The 15786-nt window shown below is 33.4% G+C and overlaps 2 protein-coding genes across 3 annotated transcripts; both read left to right on the top strand.

Annotated features, from left to right (window-relative positions):
• The first annotated feature begins 1661 nt into the window (after nt 1-1661).
• Nucleotides 1662-6170, top strand: LOC107492027 (flowering locus K homology domain). Of its 2 annotated transcripts, none has more exons than XM_016112991.3 (7): nt 1662-1798; nt 1920-2345; nt 4160-4412; nt 4685-4833; nt 4909-5190; nt 5282-5476; nt 5683-6170. In XM_016112991.3, exons 2-7 carry the CDS (start codon nt 1941-1943, stop codon nt 5875-5877), a joined length of 1479 nt encoding a protein of 492 aa, XP_015968477.1. In that variant the 5' UTR covers nt 1662-1798; nt 1920-1940; the 3' UTR covers nt 5878-6170. The 2 variants fall into 2 exon arrangements, with proteins under 2 accessions (XP_015968477.1, XP_015968478.1); XM_016112992.3 differs by having other exon boundaries at nt 1684-1798; nt 1923-2345.
• A 1052-nt stretch (nt 6171-7222) lies between these two features.
• On the top strand, nt 7223-11315 carry LOC107492026 (myosin-binding protein 1). The gene is made up of 4 exons (XM_016112990.3): nt 7223-7430; nt 7790-8882; nt 9152-10660; nt 10850-11315. The coding sequence occupies exons 2-3, from the start codon at nt 7868-7870 to the stop codon at nt 10645-10647; spliced, it is 2511 nt and encodes an 836-aa protein (XP_015968476.1). The 5' UTR covers nt 7223-7430; nt 7790-7867; the 3' UTR covers nt 10648-10660; nt 10850-11315.
• The last annotated feature ends 4471 nt before the right edge of the window (nt 11316-15786 follow it).

Below are 15786 nucleotides of genomic sequence, written 5' to 3'. Positions count from 1 at the left end.
TTTATTTTTTTCTTTTTTTATTTATTTATTTTATATTTATTTTATTTTATAAGTTTTTAATAAAGAATAATTTGGTAATAAAAAAATAAAATTAGTAAAAATGACGATTTTAAAACAAACTGAAATCTTAAAAATTATTTTGGAGCGAAAAAAAAATGAAAAACGAAATAAATTTTCAGCTCCTACATTAAGACTAAAATCATACTTATCTCTAATAATTTAGTGCAATATAAGATAAAGTTATCAAAAATGCATTAGCTATTTTCATTGTTTATAACTTTCAATTTCACCTCAAAAGTATTAATGAATTAGAGATGTAAGAAATATTAATTTCCTCTCTTCTTGATAATTATTAATCATCTTAACATAAGTGCTTTTGTTGTTGATTCAACTTGGTACATTTTATTATATCCTACAAATATGATATATCTCTATGTAAATGTGGATTTTGTCTCAAATTTTATTTTATTTATTTATTTTTGTTGAAGGGTAATCATATTAATGGAGTGTAAGATTTAAACATGATAGCCATTTTAGAAGCAAAATCATAATCATTTATATATGAAAAATTTTAATTTGAATATCTTCTATTCTTGATAATTGTTGTATTTGTTTCGAACTATAAAAGTACTTTATTTATTCAGGGATAATGTATTGAATGTTTGAACGTAAATTCAAACTATTTATTTATTTTAAAATATTTTATATAAAAATTGGTGAATTTGAAATCATTATTGTATTTTTTTTGAATTTTTTTTTGAAGTTAAAATATTGGTTATAGAATGATTTATGTTTTGTTATATATTCATATATGAGCTTTTTGCGTATAGATTAAGAAAATAAAATAAAATAGATTTGTGAAAAAATATACTCGAGAATTAGAGAACATATTAGAAAAATATTATGAAAAATGTGTTTTAAAAGTTACCATTTAAAAAAAAGTTAATAAAAATAACTAAATTCATTATTTAATTTGTATATTAAATAAATTAACTGTTTTAAAAAATATATATTAATTTTTTTGCAAAAAATTATACATAAATACAATAAAGTAGATTAAATACATAATTTGTGTGTAGTGCGGGCTAAACACTAAAGATCTAATAATATAATTAAATATCACTTAATTAGTATTCATTATTTATATAGCTACAATAATATAAACTATTTTTATTAAAATTTTAAACACACAAACATAATAACTTTTACATATAAATAAAATTCGTTAATATAGACTAGAAAAATGGTAAGATTATTCAGTCTAAAAAATAAATAATAAAACAATTTTATACACAGTACAATAAACTTTTATGCACCAAAATTTGTTCAAATAAAAAATAACAAGTATTAATATAAATGATCATGTACCAATAAATTTTTATAATAGATTAACATTTAGTCCGTACTTAACGCGAATAAATTTAAATGTACTGCATAAAAAAATTAATATTTTATGAATAAGAGTCTTTATTAAGTTTAGTTAATATTTTTTAATTAATATCTTTTATTTTTTTAAAATCTTAAATTTGAATTTTAAATATTTAATCTTTCAAAAAAATAAATTAAAAAATAATTTTATACTTATTGGTCTTTATTAAAGTATTTTTACTTAAGTTTATATAATTAATCAATAATCAATATAATATAATATTGTTAGAAGAGTTCCCGAAGATATAATAGCATAATACCCAACAATAGCACCATCTCCGGTGCGCCACACTCTCTCTCCAAAACCCCAAACCCTAGATTCCCCAATTCCATCCCTCTTGTCGTAATTCTACCTCAGCTCGTAACCAAGGTAGTTTTAAACAACACCACTCACTTCTATTCTTTGGTTGATGACAATGAGCTAGCTGGCATTTCTTTTTCTCGCATCTGATTTTTCTCCAAATTTCTTTACGATATTGTTTGTGTTGTAGTAGTGGAATCAGTGAAACCCTATGGCTGATGCTGAAGTTGATCAGAACATAGAGGAACATGAGGAGGAGGAAGAAGAGGAAGAGGAAGAACAAGACCAAGACCAAGACCAAGTGATAGAGAACGTGGAGCATGAGGAAAACGAAGGGCAGGAGGTGGCGGAGGAGGAGCCCGTCGCGGAGGCTGCAGCAGCAGCAGCACCACCACCAGAAGTAGCAGCACCAGCAGGGGGAACTGGTGGTGATGGCGGCGGCGGCGAGAAGAAGTGGCCCGGGTGGCCAGGCGAGAGTGTGTTCCGTATGTTAGTTCCTGCGCAGAAGGTTGGAGGTATTATTGGACGTAAAGGAGAGTTCATTAAGAAGATTGTGGAGGAGACACGTGCTCGCATTAAGATTCTTGATGGTCCTCCTGGAACTTCTGAAAGGGCTGTAAGTAATCCTAATTTCCCTTCTATCAATTTGAAGTATAATAACTTGAATGCATGCTGATGACTCGTTAAGCTCAAGCTTCTTTATTATTGCCCTGGAAGGATGTTTTTGTTGTTACTTAAGCTAATTGCTATTGATGGAGAATTATTGATATGGGATCTCTTCTTTTTTCTTTCTGATGTTTTCCTTGCTCCATTTGGTTATTAGAGCAGTTGATGGGTGATGATATTATCTAATTTTTTACCATGGATTTTACTAGTGATTGTGGTTATTGCCTGCATGTTGCAATTATAAATTCAGGTTTATCATTTTTTACTATTTTTACTTGATTTAATATATATACCAGAAAAAAAGAAAGAAAGAAAAAAGAGCGTGAATTGACATGTAACTATGTAACTTTGTAAGACTCTAGATAAATTACGTAATCTGCCACCCAAACTGCTTCTAAGTACTTAGAATATAAATAACGGGCAAAAAACACAGTTACATTTACACACTACAAGCATTGTTCTTTTGGAAGAAATGGAACATTATCCAATGTGATTGAAAGTTTGCCAAAGATGTTAGAGAGGAGAACAGAGTGTGGCTCTGTCTCTTTGTCAATCTTTAATAAAAAATTTCAGTCTTATGTTTTAGTAGGTAGATGTTTACATGAAAGTATAAAAACAACCAAGAAAATTCACCAATAGCTTGCATGGTCAAAGGGGGTAACCTTGCTTAAATGTACTATAATAGTAAAGAAACCAATACAAAGCAAATGAAGCGAATTCCAAAAAGAAGAATGCTGGCAAGAATCCCTAAAATATTAATTTAATTCTAACAGAAAATGAATCTGTGCAGGTTCAATGTCCCAATTTTAAAGGCAACGACTCAATCATCATTTAGATCCCAATCTTGAAGAACCAAAGATCCAGATGCAAGGATCAGCTTTGAGCGTTGCAAAGTGCTGAAAAGTTTATTTATTTGTAGACATTTTGTACCAAAGTACCACGAAGCTCTGCATTTCATCTGGTAAATTCAGAACCTCGATGATTGATGTCTTGCCTCAAGCAGATTGCAAGCAATGAAAAAACAGCTTATTGCCAGCTCTTATACAATATTAAAATCACCATGTATTAAAACTGAAGTATTTTTATTATCATACATATTATTAAAAGAAAAGGATTAAAAAACTACCTAAGTTCTAACTATATCAGTCAATTTTCCTCTTAGCACACAGAGCTTCCCTATGTATTAATGATTTTAGTTTTTCATAGTAGTTCTTCAATAGAAATCCTTGCCATACTGATCTATAACAAGCTAAAATGCATTATACTAAACCAAGACTTGGTCATTGAAGAATTAGAAGGCACTTCCACTTTGACATGTGTCTTACATCTTGTCTTATGTTACAAATTAGTGGTAAACTATAAAGATTATTTTCCACTATGAGACTTCAACCTTTTGCAAGCTTTGGATTTAGTAAAATGTAAAATATTAGCTGGTTTAGTTGATCAAACAAAAATGGTAACTTTTTTTCTTAATGGAACATTAGGGCCTTGGGGGTTATTCCATACATTGGTAGAGGGAAGGGATATCATAAATATGGTTGAGGAAGGTTGTTCCTTCTGGTATTTTGCTGACAAGTGAGGATAGTTAAGGATTAGTTGGGAAAGAAAATATACTAGAAGGTGGATCAGCCATTGTTCTAAATCCTCTAAACTATTGAAATTTTATCATTGAAAATCGTTTCTTGTATGCTTTTGTGTTTTTCTTTTTTTTTACAAGCATTGGACAGAATGTTTAGGATGATGATTTTTGTTCACGTTGATCAGGTAATGGTATCAGGAAAAGACGAGCCTGATTCATCTCTTCCTCCTGCTGTGGATGGCTTATTGAGAGTTCATAAGAGGCTTCTTGATGGTTTAGAGAATGATTTCTCCCATGCTTCTTCAGGTGTGGCCGGGAAGGTTTCTACAAAACTATTGGTGCCAGCATCACAAGCAGGAAGTTTAATTGGGAAGCAAGGAGGAACTGTAAAATCTATCCAAGAAGCATCAAATTGTATAGTTAGGGTTCTTGGAGCAGGTTCTCGTTATATTTCTTAAAATTTTTGTTAATTATTATTATTATTATTATTATTATTATTATTATGTGTTGTTGCGTAATTATGTTTCTTCTGGCCCCACCGCCCACCCAAAAAAAAAAGAAATTCAAAACAAAAGAATTCTTTCTATCCATGAACTTTTATGGTGGTTTCTCACATATTTTGCTGTGTTTTTTCCTTTAGTCCTTGGTTAGGCTGTGACATTTTCTAGTTGCTAAGCATATGGTTGTCCACTTGTCTTACTATTCTGCAGAAGACCTTCCTGTTTTTGCTCTTCAAGATGATAGGGTGGTTGAAGTACTAGGGGATCCCACTGGGGTTCACAAGGCAATTGAACTTATTGCATCCCATCTAAAGAAGTTTTTAGTTGATCGCTCTGTAATTCCAATTTTTGAAATGAATGTAAGTGTGTGATTTTATCCGAATAATTTATCGTTTTGACAAACTGAGGCATTTACGTAAACTGTTATTTCTCAGATGCAAATGGCAAATCCTCATCGAGTGGAGCACATGCCACCTCACCAATCATGGGGTCCACCTCAGGGTCTTCCTCCAAATGCCGGTGGAGGTCCTGGTTTTGTACCTACTCCTCAATACATGCCACCTCCGCGACCACTTGATAGTTACTATCCCCCAGCTGAAATCCCACCTCCAGTGGAGAAACAGCCCCATCACGGTATATCTGCCTATGGAAGAGATTCTTCAATAGGTGTTCATGCGTCTTCAAATACCCAATCTGCACCTTCCATAGTGACTCAGGTACCTACTAATTGCAAATTTGGTCTCTTGCACTCTCCAAAAGTGAATACATCTTTTTGTTGACCTCAATTTGCACTTGCTATTTTGTCAGATCACACAGCAAATGCAAATTCCCCTATCTTATGCCGATGCTGTTATTGGAACAGCTGGAGCAAATATAAGTTACATTAGACGGGCTAGTGGAGCTACGGTTACTATACAAGAAACAAGAGGTGTTCCGGGAGAGATGACAGTTGAAATTAGTGGAACCGCTTCTCAAGTCCAAACTGCCCAGCAATTGATACAGGTAATCCTCCTTATCCTGCATTTAATGGTTTAATTTATGCACCCAAATTCAGACCACGTGGGAGCTTTGTACATTATAGGTCATCTTTTTGGTTTCAAGTAAAAGATATTCTAAGCTTTGGGATAATCTTAGCTTGATTTATAAGTATTTTAACCTAATTAGTTTGCATGGCAATCAAGCAACGTGATTATGAATTTGTGGTGCAGAATTTTATGGCGGAAGCTGGAGCGCCAACAGCGGCGGCAGCAGCAACAGGGCAGCAGCCACAAACAGGGGGACCTGGTGCAGATCAAGGATATAATTCTTATCAGGCTCATAGTTCTGTTTATGCATCTCCACCATCCAACCAAGGCCATACCGGAGGCTATGGCTCAGTTTATGGTGCAAACTATGGCTATTGAGCTGAGCAGTTCTACAAAATCTGCTCATTGTTGAAAGTGTAGAACTGATTTATGTAATAATTTGACGAACATTAGGACGCACTGCTAAATTATGCTTCTTTTTCTTCCTCCCTCCATTTTCCTGAATCTTTATGAATGTGATTTTTGTATGGCACTAGCTTTCTGTTTGTATTGGTAGTCATTTGGAAATGCTACACACACTATCCATGGCCTGATGTATTATTTACTTGTTTTGGACAGTTGGTGCACCTATGACCATATGATGATACTCGCTCTGCGTCAATTAAGTGCAATTTCTTTCAGGGGGTCCATAATTACGTACTAGATAAATATAAAGTCATTGATACGTTTATTCACTTACACAACAATAAATGCCTAAATTTAAAGCCAGAAACTCTAAAGAAAGAGATACGTCATAATTCTAGAATGAGTATAATAATTCAGTAAATAAGAACATAAACCATAATTGTGATTCTTGAAAACGCCAAGTCAGCAAGTTCTTCGGTCGGTATTACTATGATTAGATTAGTCAGTCACAGCTCACATCGCTAAAGTTCACGCCGACCATCTACACATAGCCGACATATCTGATATCTAATCTCGGCTTTCAACTTACCATTACTTCCTTACAACGTTTATTCATTATTATAATTAATATAGTTATAACACATACGAATAATAACGGAACAATTATTTAATCTCTTGAAATTATTCAATTAAACGTGTTCTTAAGTGTTTTCTGCATTTTTTAAAGAATATGGAAATATTGTAATATATTCAAGCTCACTCGCTCTCTTGCATGATTTGACCTTTTCCTTTCAACCTTTTACATAGTTTAAACTAATATGTACGTGTCATGGTATGTTCTGATCTCTTACATTTTATTCCGTAAATATTGATATGATTGGAATGGAAGATGGAAAGGGATGGGCCACCTGTAACTGCTTTGTTACTTTCGGGAATGTTCTCTGTTCATAGATAGCTATAGCCTAAGGTTCCTTGTTTTCTAATCTTCCATGCGCCATTAATATATATTTTATATCGATAATTAATTTTTAGCGATTGATTTTAATGTAAACGAAACAAATAGGATGAGAGAAAGAATAAAATTGGTGTCCCAATCCTTTTTCTTTTTATTATAATATTGTTACTACTATTATTTATTTTCTGATACAATTACCAAAATGGGACATAAGAGATAACTCCTAGACTCCTAGTCAATGTTTTTCCGGGGTAGTTCCGGTATTTGAATATTTCTCTCTCTCTCTCTCTCTCTCAACACTCTTGAAGACCCTTTTTGTCTTTGTCGGCTTGTTTTACTTTATTTTTCAACTAGAAAGTAAATGTGTGTGTGCGTGGATTTACGTTGGAAAGCTTCAAACTTTGGGTTTGATTCTTTTTGGTTTACTTTGTTGATTATTTTGTACATCACTAAGCTCCAACCATCGCCACATACTAAGTGTTGATACCCTCTTGATGCCTCTGAATCTGATTGGACTCAACATTTACACATACATATATGACACATAATAATTACTAATCACTCCAATAAGGTATTTATCATACTTCTCTGATGTTATATTCTTTCAGTTTCTGTAATAAGTATAACTCCTTTATTGATCTGATTCTCTATCTCCCATAATTATTCATTTATCTATTATCTTGTATGTAACGTTTATACTGTTTAAAGTTTCTGCAGCTGATCATAGTTGTATGATTTATCATAATAATAATGACTTCTTTTTCTTCAGGGTTTTCTGGATATTGATTGGTTTGTTTCTAATTTAGCATCTCAATGGGACTGTTTAGTGTTCATTGTATATCAAATTATCAATCAATATCGTGTAATTTTGATCTTATAGTATGCTGAATAAATCCTTCTATGTTCTAACTTTTTTTTTTGTGCAATCAGTTTTGTCTTTTGCCTTGAAATTTGGTATCAAGTTTGATCTGTTTCAACTTTCAAGAAATTGGTTGCTCCCTTGATTCAATGGCGTCTTCTGGAGTGTCAACTGCCATGTTATCCAGAAATTTTAGCACATCATTGGCATCGGCATTGCTGGAATGGTTTCTGATCTTTTTCCTTTTTGTTGATGCTGTATTTTCTTATGTCATTACAAAGTTTGCTAGTTACTGCAAATTGCAAACCCCATGCCTCTTTTGTTCAAGGCTTGATCATGTGTTAGGAAAGCAGAAAACAGGATTCTATTGGGAATTGATTTGCAGTGCTCATAAATTGGAGATTTCTTCATTGGTTCTTTGTCGTGCGCATGATAAGCTTGTTAATGTTCAAGGAATTTGCCAAAACTGCCTCTTTTCTCTTGCTAACATCAATAAAACCAATGCTGAACATTGCAACTTAGTAGGTAAATTTGGGGATGAATCTGCCTCCAGGTTTGATCAGGATCCATTACTTGGTGACCGGATTGAAACACAGTGTTCTTGTTGCAATGAGCAAAGGATTTTCAATTCTTATGATGAAAGATTGGCTTTCAGTAAGTCAATTGAGTCTGAAGTTGTGGATCTTGATGAGTTGGAAGCTGTTAGAGACAGTTTACATGACAAGAAAAGGAGAGCAAAACCATCAGTATCATTCAGAGTTTCAAACCTTAGAAATAGCCAGCTTGACCCTTTGTCTCATGTAGGTTATACAGAAGTCAAGGTTACTTCTGATACTGAGTCTGAATCTGAACTTCCCTTATCCGAAGATGACGATACCAATATACCAGTTTCTGTAAAGGATGATACCAAGGAAGATGTAAAACTTCCATGTGAAGACATAGAGCCTACCATCATTGATCTAAATAAGGCTTCAGGGAAGCCCAGGAGTTTAGCTCCTCCACTTGAGCCATTACTATCAGAGCCGGAAATTCAGTTAGAAAATATGGATACTCATGCTATTAAATCTGTATCAGAAGCAATGGGAAGTGAGAATAATGAAGAAGAACTTGATTGGCAACAGGCTGAAAAAAATGCTGATGCTACCACAGTATCAAAGGAAAGCTGTAAGTTATTCTCAGCTTTTAGTTTTCTGTACCATGGAACTCTTCTGTTTGAATGATTTAGGAGTGCATCACAATTTGTTAGCTGATGAAGGATTGAAGATGAATAGTTTATAGCCTACTTTAACCAAATCATTTTTCTGAATGAATAAAATAGTCAGTAACTCTATATTCATTTTTTATGTCTAGAAGCTTTAATGTCTAATTATATTAGGACATAAGTTCATGATTTTTGGTACTTACAATGAACATTTTGTGCAATACTTTTATAGATGAATTGACAACAAATGAAGTTGGGCTAGCATCTGATAAAAGATCTGCCATGGATTGTGAGGAAATCATCAAGTTAGGCAATAAGCAAACAACATCCGAAGCAGGTTCCGAACCAAACCCGGTTTCTAGTGACAGTTTTCAGCAAAATCCCATTATATTGGATCTTGGTGATGCTTATAAGCTAGCTGTTGGTAACAAAGGAAGACAGTTATCCGGCATTCTTGCTGAACAATGGCTTGGTAAAGATTCTACAAGAGTTAGCGAAGACTTGAAGATTATGTTGTCACAATTCTCTGCCACTCGAGGAACTGATCTGTCTATGAATGATATCAGTCCCAGATTGTCTATAAACAGTGACGAAATGAAGAATTCTGATGTTTCTAACTCTACCGGAATGCAGATACTTCAAAAGATGATATCACTCGAGCGAAATGAGTCCGGCTTGTCTCTGGATGGAAGCATTGTGAGTGAAATCGAAGGTGAAAGCGTGGTTGACAGACTAAAAAGGCAAGTTGATCATGACAGGAAACTGATGAGTGCTTTGTATAAAGAGCTGGAGGAAGAAAGAAATGCTTCTGCAGTTGCTGCTAATCAAGCACTAGCCATGATCACAAGGCTGCAGGAAGAAAAGGCAGCATTACATATGGAAGCCTTGCAGTATTTAAGAGTGATGGATGAGCAATCAGAGTATGATACGGACGCTTTGCAAAAGGCGAACGATGCTATTTCTGAGAAGGACAGAGAGATTGAGGAATTGGAAGCAAAGCTTGATTTTTATAGGAAGAAATTCCCTGATGAATCAATGAATGAAAATGTTTTGGTGACAAACTTTGAGATGAAGGTGAAGGATATTGGATTGGATAACTCACAATGTTCTGCCATCGAAAGCGAAGAAAGTATTCTTGGGAAATCAGTTACTGAAAATCCTATTATATCTGACAAAGCTCAAGAGTTAGTCACATCTTTGGAGGGGGAAAATGTTCAACTTGTGAAAAATTCATCGTTGAAGTTTCAAGAGGAAAGGCTGTATATTTCGGAACGGTTGAAGAAGCTGGAGAAGCAAGTTTACCTTTTCTTGAATATGCATCACTCAGAGGAGAAGTGCATCAATTCTGAAAGTTCTGGAAAAGAATCCCCAGTAAACTGCGAAAAGTTAGACAGCAGTCTCATGATGCCGGATTCTGTTTCCATATTAAAAATGAATTCAGATGCCAAGGATTGTGATTACTTATCATCCAAGGAACCTAAAGATTTCGACGAAAATGGTGATTCCCCTTTGCTCTGTGGAAATAATGATTTAGCTTCAACTGGAAATGTGATTCATAACTTCGTCGGAAGGCTTCAAATTATTGAGGCCGACCTGAGTTTCCTTGAGCATAGTATGAACTTACTAAGCAATGGAGATGAAGGACTCAAATTGTTAAAGGAAATAGCTGATCATCTGCAACAGTTACGTCGAATCGGGATTAGAGAAATTGATCAACAAGATGCTTGATGTTGTATTTAAGGTTAGTAATTATTAACTATTGCACAAGAAATCAAAGCATTTCCTTTTTATCCCTTAAAATTAGTTACATTGCTGCATGCTGCTTTTCTAAATTAACTTGTGCATGGTAAATATGTGGTTTGACTTATATCAAAGTTTTAGGCATGATATAGAAAATATTTAACCTATGTTTTTTTTAAACATTTTACAGATTCATAGAGCAGTGCTCAGTGATCAGGAGGAAGGTAAATTGTACATTAGTAAACCAGGTTACCAGAGACTGGTTGCAACTGTACAGTAACAATAGCTTATTGCTTCCACTCACAAAATAAGGTAAAATAGAAACAGGATTTCAAATTATATATGGAGAGCTTTTTATTTATTTATTTTGTTTTTCATTTGACCCCTGCATTTTTTTTATTTGGGGTTAGCTTTTATGGAGCATTTTGCTCCACTGAGTTTGCATGGTTTTCATGTAGGATAAAATTTTTATACTGCAGTTTTGACATTTGTAAAAGATAACATGTACCTAAGAGTGATTGTTTTGTGTATCTCGCGTGTTCTTGTATCAATGTGAGTATTTTAGAGAAGTGTGACCTAAAATTAGTATGCTATGTATTGTTGTTTTTACGTGGACAAATCATGTTAATACACGTAGCACTATCGTTTGCTTTGACTTGTCAGTGTTATTTACGGACACTTTATTCTGACATGTGTCACTGATTATCTACGTCAGCATAATTCTAGGACCAAATTTAAACTTGAATGAAAATTGAGGGACTCGTTTTTGAAGTCTCGTTGCATGAAATGAAATACCAAGATTATTTTCCATCGATTCGTCCAAATTCAATTTAATCAATCCAACGGATACGAGTGACAATTTAAAGTGTGAATATAAAAATGTTTAAATTAATATGCTAAACTATAATTGATTCATTGAGATACATCATTACTTTCACCTCAAAGTACCCGATCTTTTATTTTTTCTATTATGACAACTGTGTCTAACTGGTCAACTCATTACTCATCATCAAAACAGTTCGAGTCTCCTCAATTAAGCCCTATAAATATACTCCACAACCATGATAAATCTGTGGCTTAATTTTCATCATCATCCCTACTTGCTTATGACATAAGAAAGGTGTGTATTGTGTTGAGAACAACAAACACAACATTCCTTAAGTAAGGATTTTTTTTGTGTGTTTAATTTTTGTATAATTTTTTTTAATTTCTTTTATGTTATTTTTTTACTTTTAAAATTTATAAACAATCTGAACTCTAAATCTTTTGAATATAAAATTTTGATATCTTGTCGTAATATCAATTATCCTAGTAATACAGGAAACAAGAACTGAAGAAGAAGGAGTTACATGTTCCTAATTTATTGTTGTTGGAGTCAAAGCCAAGGCCCAAGGGGACCCACAGGTCAAACCCAAATTAACTTTGCAGGCCACCTTCTTCTCAAATTTGGCCCACCTTCCAATTAAATTCATCATCATCATACCATAACATACATATGCATATACATACCCCATTCATTATTCATTTCTCTGCATTTGATGACAGTTTCTGCTATATACACTTTCAAGCTCCGCATAGAGGATTATGAAATATACTTATTGGTATTTGTACTTTAGGTAGGTGTCTAATTCTTCTTGCATCATGCATCATCCATGCTTATAATTGTAGTATGTAATTGACTTTCACTTTTAATTCATTCCTACTTTAATTTGTGAAGAAAAGTGAGCGTTGACTTTCTTATATTATGAGGATGTTTTCAAGTATTTTAAAAATATTAATTTTTTAGTAATTTTAACGATTAATTTTTGTCATAAAATATAAAATTAAAATTATTAAAACATTAATATTTCAAAAATATTCAAAATATTATTTTATAGTATAAAAAATAATTTCTTTTCATTTATTATCAATTATTTTAATTTTAAAGATAAAGCCTATGTAAAAAAAATATACATATAATATTTTTCGATATATATTTGAATACATTGGGGCAACTTCTCATGTAGTCAAACTTGTCAATATCTGGCTAGCTACTAATAATAAATGTTTATTACGAGTGGACCATTTCAGTTTTTTCACACAAAATGTTACTTGAGGTCAATAGAACATGTTACACACATGTATATATTTTGATACACATATTGCAGCCTAGTTTGATAGTAGTAAACTAAATTAGAGGGGGAACCTGCAAGCTATACATCAAATTTGTATTAATTAATTAATTAGGGTCAAGCTATATAGCTAAGTAGTTATTGTTGGGGTGATAAGAAAATGTACTTGTAAATTCATATATTGATAGATGTCATTTGGCTCCCCTAGATATTCCTTTTATGACACATGCATGAGATGAGAGTTTTCCAACAACCTAACCACGTACACACTACTGCACTGTTTTTTTCCGTTGTACTCTTTCCAACTAATTTCCTTCACTATGCAAACTTTTACTTACCCCTCCCATGCTCGGGCTAATTTTTTGTGGATATTGAAGAAAATTTTGGTATAACACTCAATTATTAAATTTTACCGTGTTTTTTAAAATTTTGGAAGCGGAACAATACGCTCTTTGCATGTTGTATATTTTAAGTAGGAATGTATTGTTTTGCATCTAAAATTTTAAAAAATACAATAAAATTTAATAACTAATTATTACACCAAAAATTTTATCAATATCTAAAAAAATATATGCTATGCTCACTGCTCTCTTTTATTATTTATAAACTATTGGCTACATTGTCAAAATGTAGCTTATCGAATTTGTTACTTAAAAAAAATTCTGTTAGGTAGATAATGAGGAGCGCGGATAATATGAATAATAGGCTACACTTTAGGTCCAGTAAAACAAAAAATATTCTACTCTATTTATCTATCACAATCCTAATCTTTTACTTTCCACTTTTTTCTTTTTTTATGGCAGCCGCTTTACTCCCCCTTCCATGTCGCGATGTCACCAATGCACCTCATCGATGCCGCCACCGTCAGAAGAAGCAACACGCCGCACCATCGCTGTGCCTTAGCTTCTTCTCCAACGTGTCGCACGGCACTGCTCCACCTTCTTCTTCCCTGTGTCGTGTCCCTTGTTCTCGATGCCGCCGTTGCACCTTCTTCTCCCATGCGTTGCGCCGTCTCTGTTCTCCCTACAAGCGACGCTGCCGCTGCGCGCCTTCTTCTCCCCTTTGTGACGTCGCACCGTCGCCGATAGGGGTGTGCATGGCCCGGTCCGGTCCAAAGATTCAGCCCAACCCCGAACACTTTAGGGACTAATTTGGTGTAATTTCACCGGGTCTAGGGACGGGTAAGGGTCTCAAAAATAGAACCGGTCAATATTTCGGGTCGGGTCCGGGCCATGGCTCGGGTCACCCGAAATCGGCCCGGTGCCCTGGTCATCATCATACACAATTAATATTTTGTATTATTAGTGATGGATGATGGCTATTCTTATGTAGAATTTAAGTATAGTAAACCTTAATATTTTGTGTTATTAGTTATTATAAGACTATAATTTAATGTTTTATATTTAAAATGCATAAAATTTTAGACTAATTAATGCATAATATTGTGTTATTTGTATTGATTTAAATATTTGGTGTTATAGACAATATTAGTATTGATTATGGTTATGTTTTAATTTTAGAGAAGAGTTGGTTCTTGTTTTATTTTTCTAAGTGAATTTTACCATGTCAAATAATGGTTGGAGTATTGAAAATTTGGATATTTTCACATGCTAGCTTATAAGAAGGTATCAAGGTAATGTAATGTTAACGGCTCGGTTTTCACCCGGTATAATCGTGGCCCAAAAGTGTATAGGTTTCATCGGGTCTAGGGTCGGATTCGGGTCTACTAAATAAGCCCAGTATATATTTCGGGTCGGATCTGGGTCACATCAAACCCGGTTTCACCCGACCCATGTACACCCCTAGCCGCCGAGCCAGAGGCCTTGCTCCACTGTTGTTCTAACGCTGCACCTCTGTCCTTACTTTCATCATGTCGCTGCGTTGTGTTGTCGCTATTTCCATCGCGCGCCGCTTTGTTTTGTTCACCCAAATGGTATGACCCAAATAAACATCTACATTTTATTTAAAAGAACCATCTGCATACATAATAAAATGAACATCCTACGAAACATGTGCATGCAGAATCAAACAAATCAAGTAAAATAACAATGATATACCCAAATAAACATCTATGTTAGAATAAAAAGAACCATCCGTATACATAATAAAATGAACATCCAACTTTGTTGATAAGAAACAAGTAACGAGGCGAGATAGCAGTTGTGGGGGCATCGGAGTCGCGATACAGCAACGGCGGTGGCTCTGGATTGTGAGAAAGCAGTTGCGACAAAAATAAAAAAATTAAAATTATGATTAAATCTAATTAATTTAAAATTTGATTTTTAAAATTCAAATTAACTTTACTTTTTTAACATATTGTATACGTTGTTCCGGAAAAGCATTGTTCTGCTATACTTTCTAAAAAAGTAGAATATACATTCAAATTTTTAAAAATTACTTATATCAAACAGTTTAATCTCTCTATCACTTCAAATAAAATATTTAACATATGTGTTGGACAATAACTTTCAATCAAATTCTGTTATAAAATAATTAGATTCTTAACAAATGTCAATATAAAACAAATAAGATCACTTTAGAAAAGAACTAATTCGTATCGAAAATGTCTAAAATAATAAAAATTTATTAAAAATCAAAATGTCTAATTTAAATTTTTTTAGAAATTAATTTGGAAGTTGACTTAAAAAATATAACAAGCTTTATAAATTAGTAAATTATAATTGTTGGATGAAGGATTTATTAATAATTTTATATTAAAAAAATCATATATCAAGCCAAATTTAGCAATTTGAGTATGAAAAATAAGACATTAGAAAACTGGCCTATTTATAAATCACTGACCACACCTATTGTAATGTCTCAATATTTTTTTTAAGTACACATGTCTCAACACATTCGAAATAGTAGTATAAGTGTGTAACCTCATCTCGTCATTCAATGTTGAATGTGGAAAGGAGGCAGAAAGTGTCAAAACAATGTGGGGGCATCTAGCTCCAACAAGTCACATGCCAAAGCGCAGAGCAAGTGAGCCAAAACAATGTATATAATTGCAACC

The sequence above is a fragment of the Arachis duranensis genome, chromosome 6 (assembly GCF_000817695.3).
Source record: "Arachis duranensis cultivar V14167 chromosome 6, aradu.V14167.gnm2.J7QH, whole genome shotgun sequence".
NCBI classification, from domain to species: Eukaryota; Viridiplantae; Streptophyta; class Magnoliopsida; order Fabales; family Fabaceae; genus Arachis; species Arachis duranensis.
This window is presented reverse-complemented; position numbering and strand designations above follow the sequence as displayed.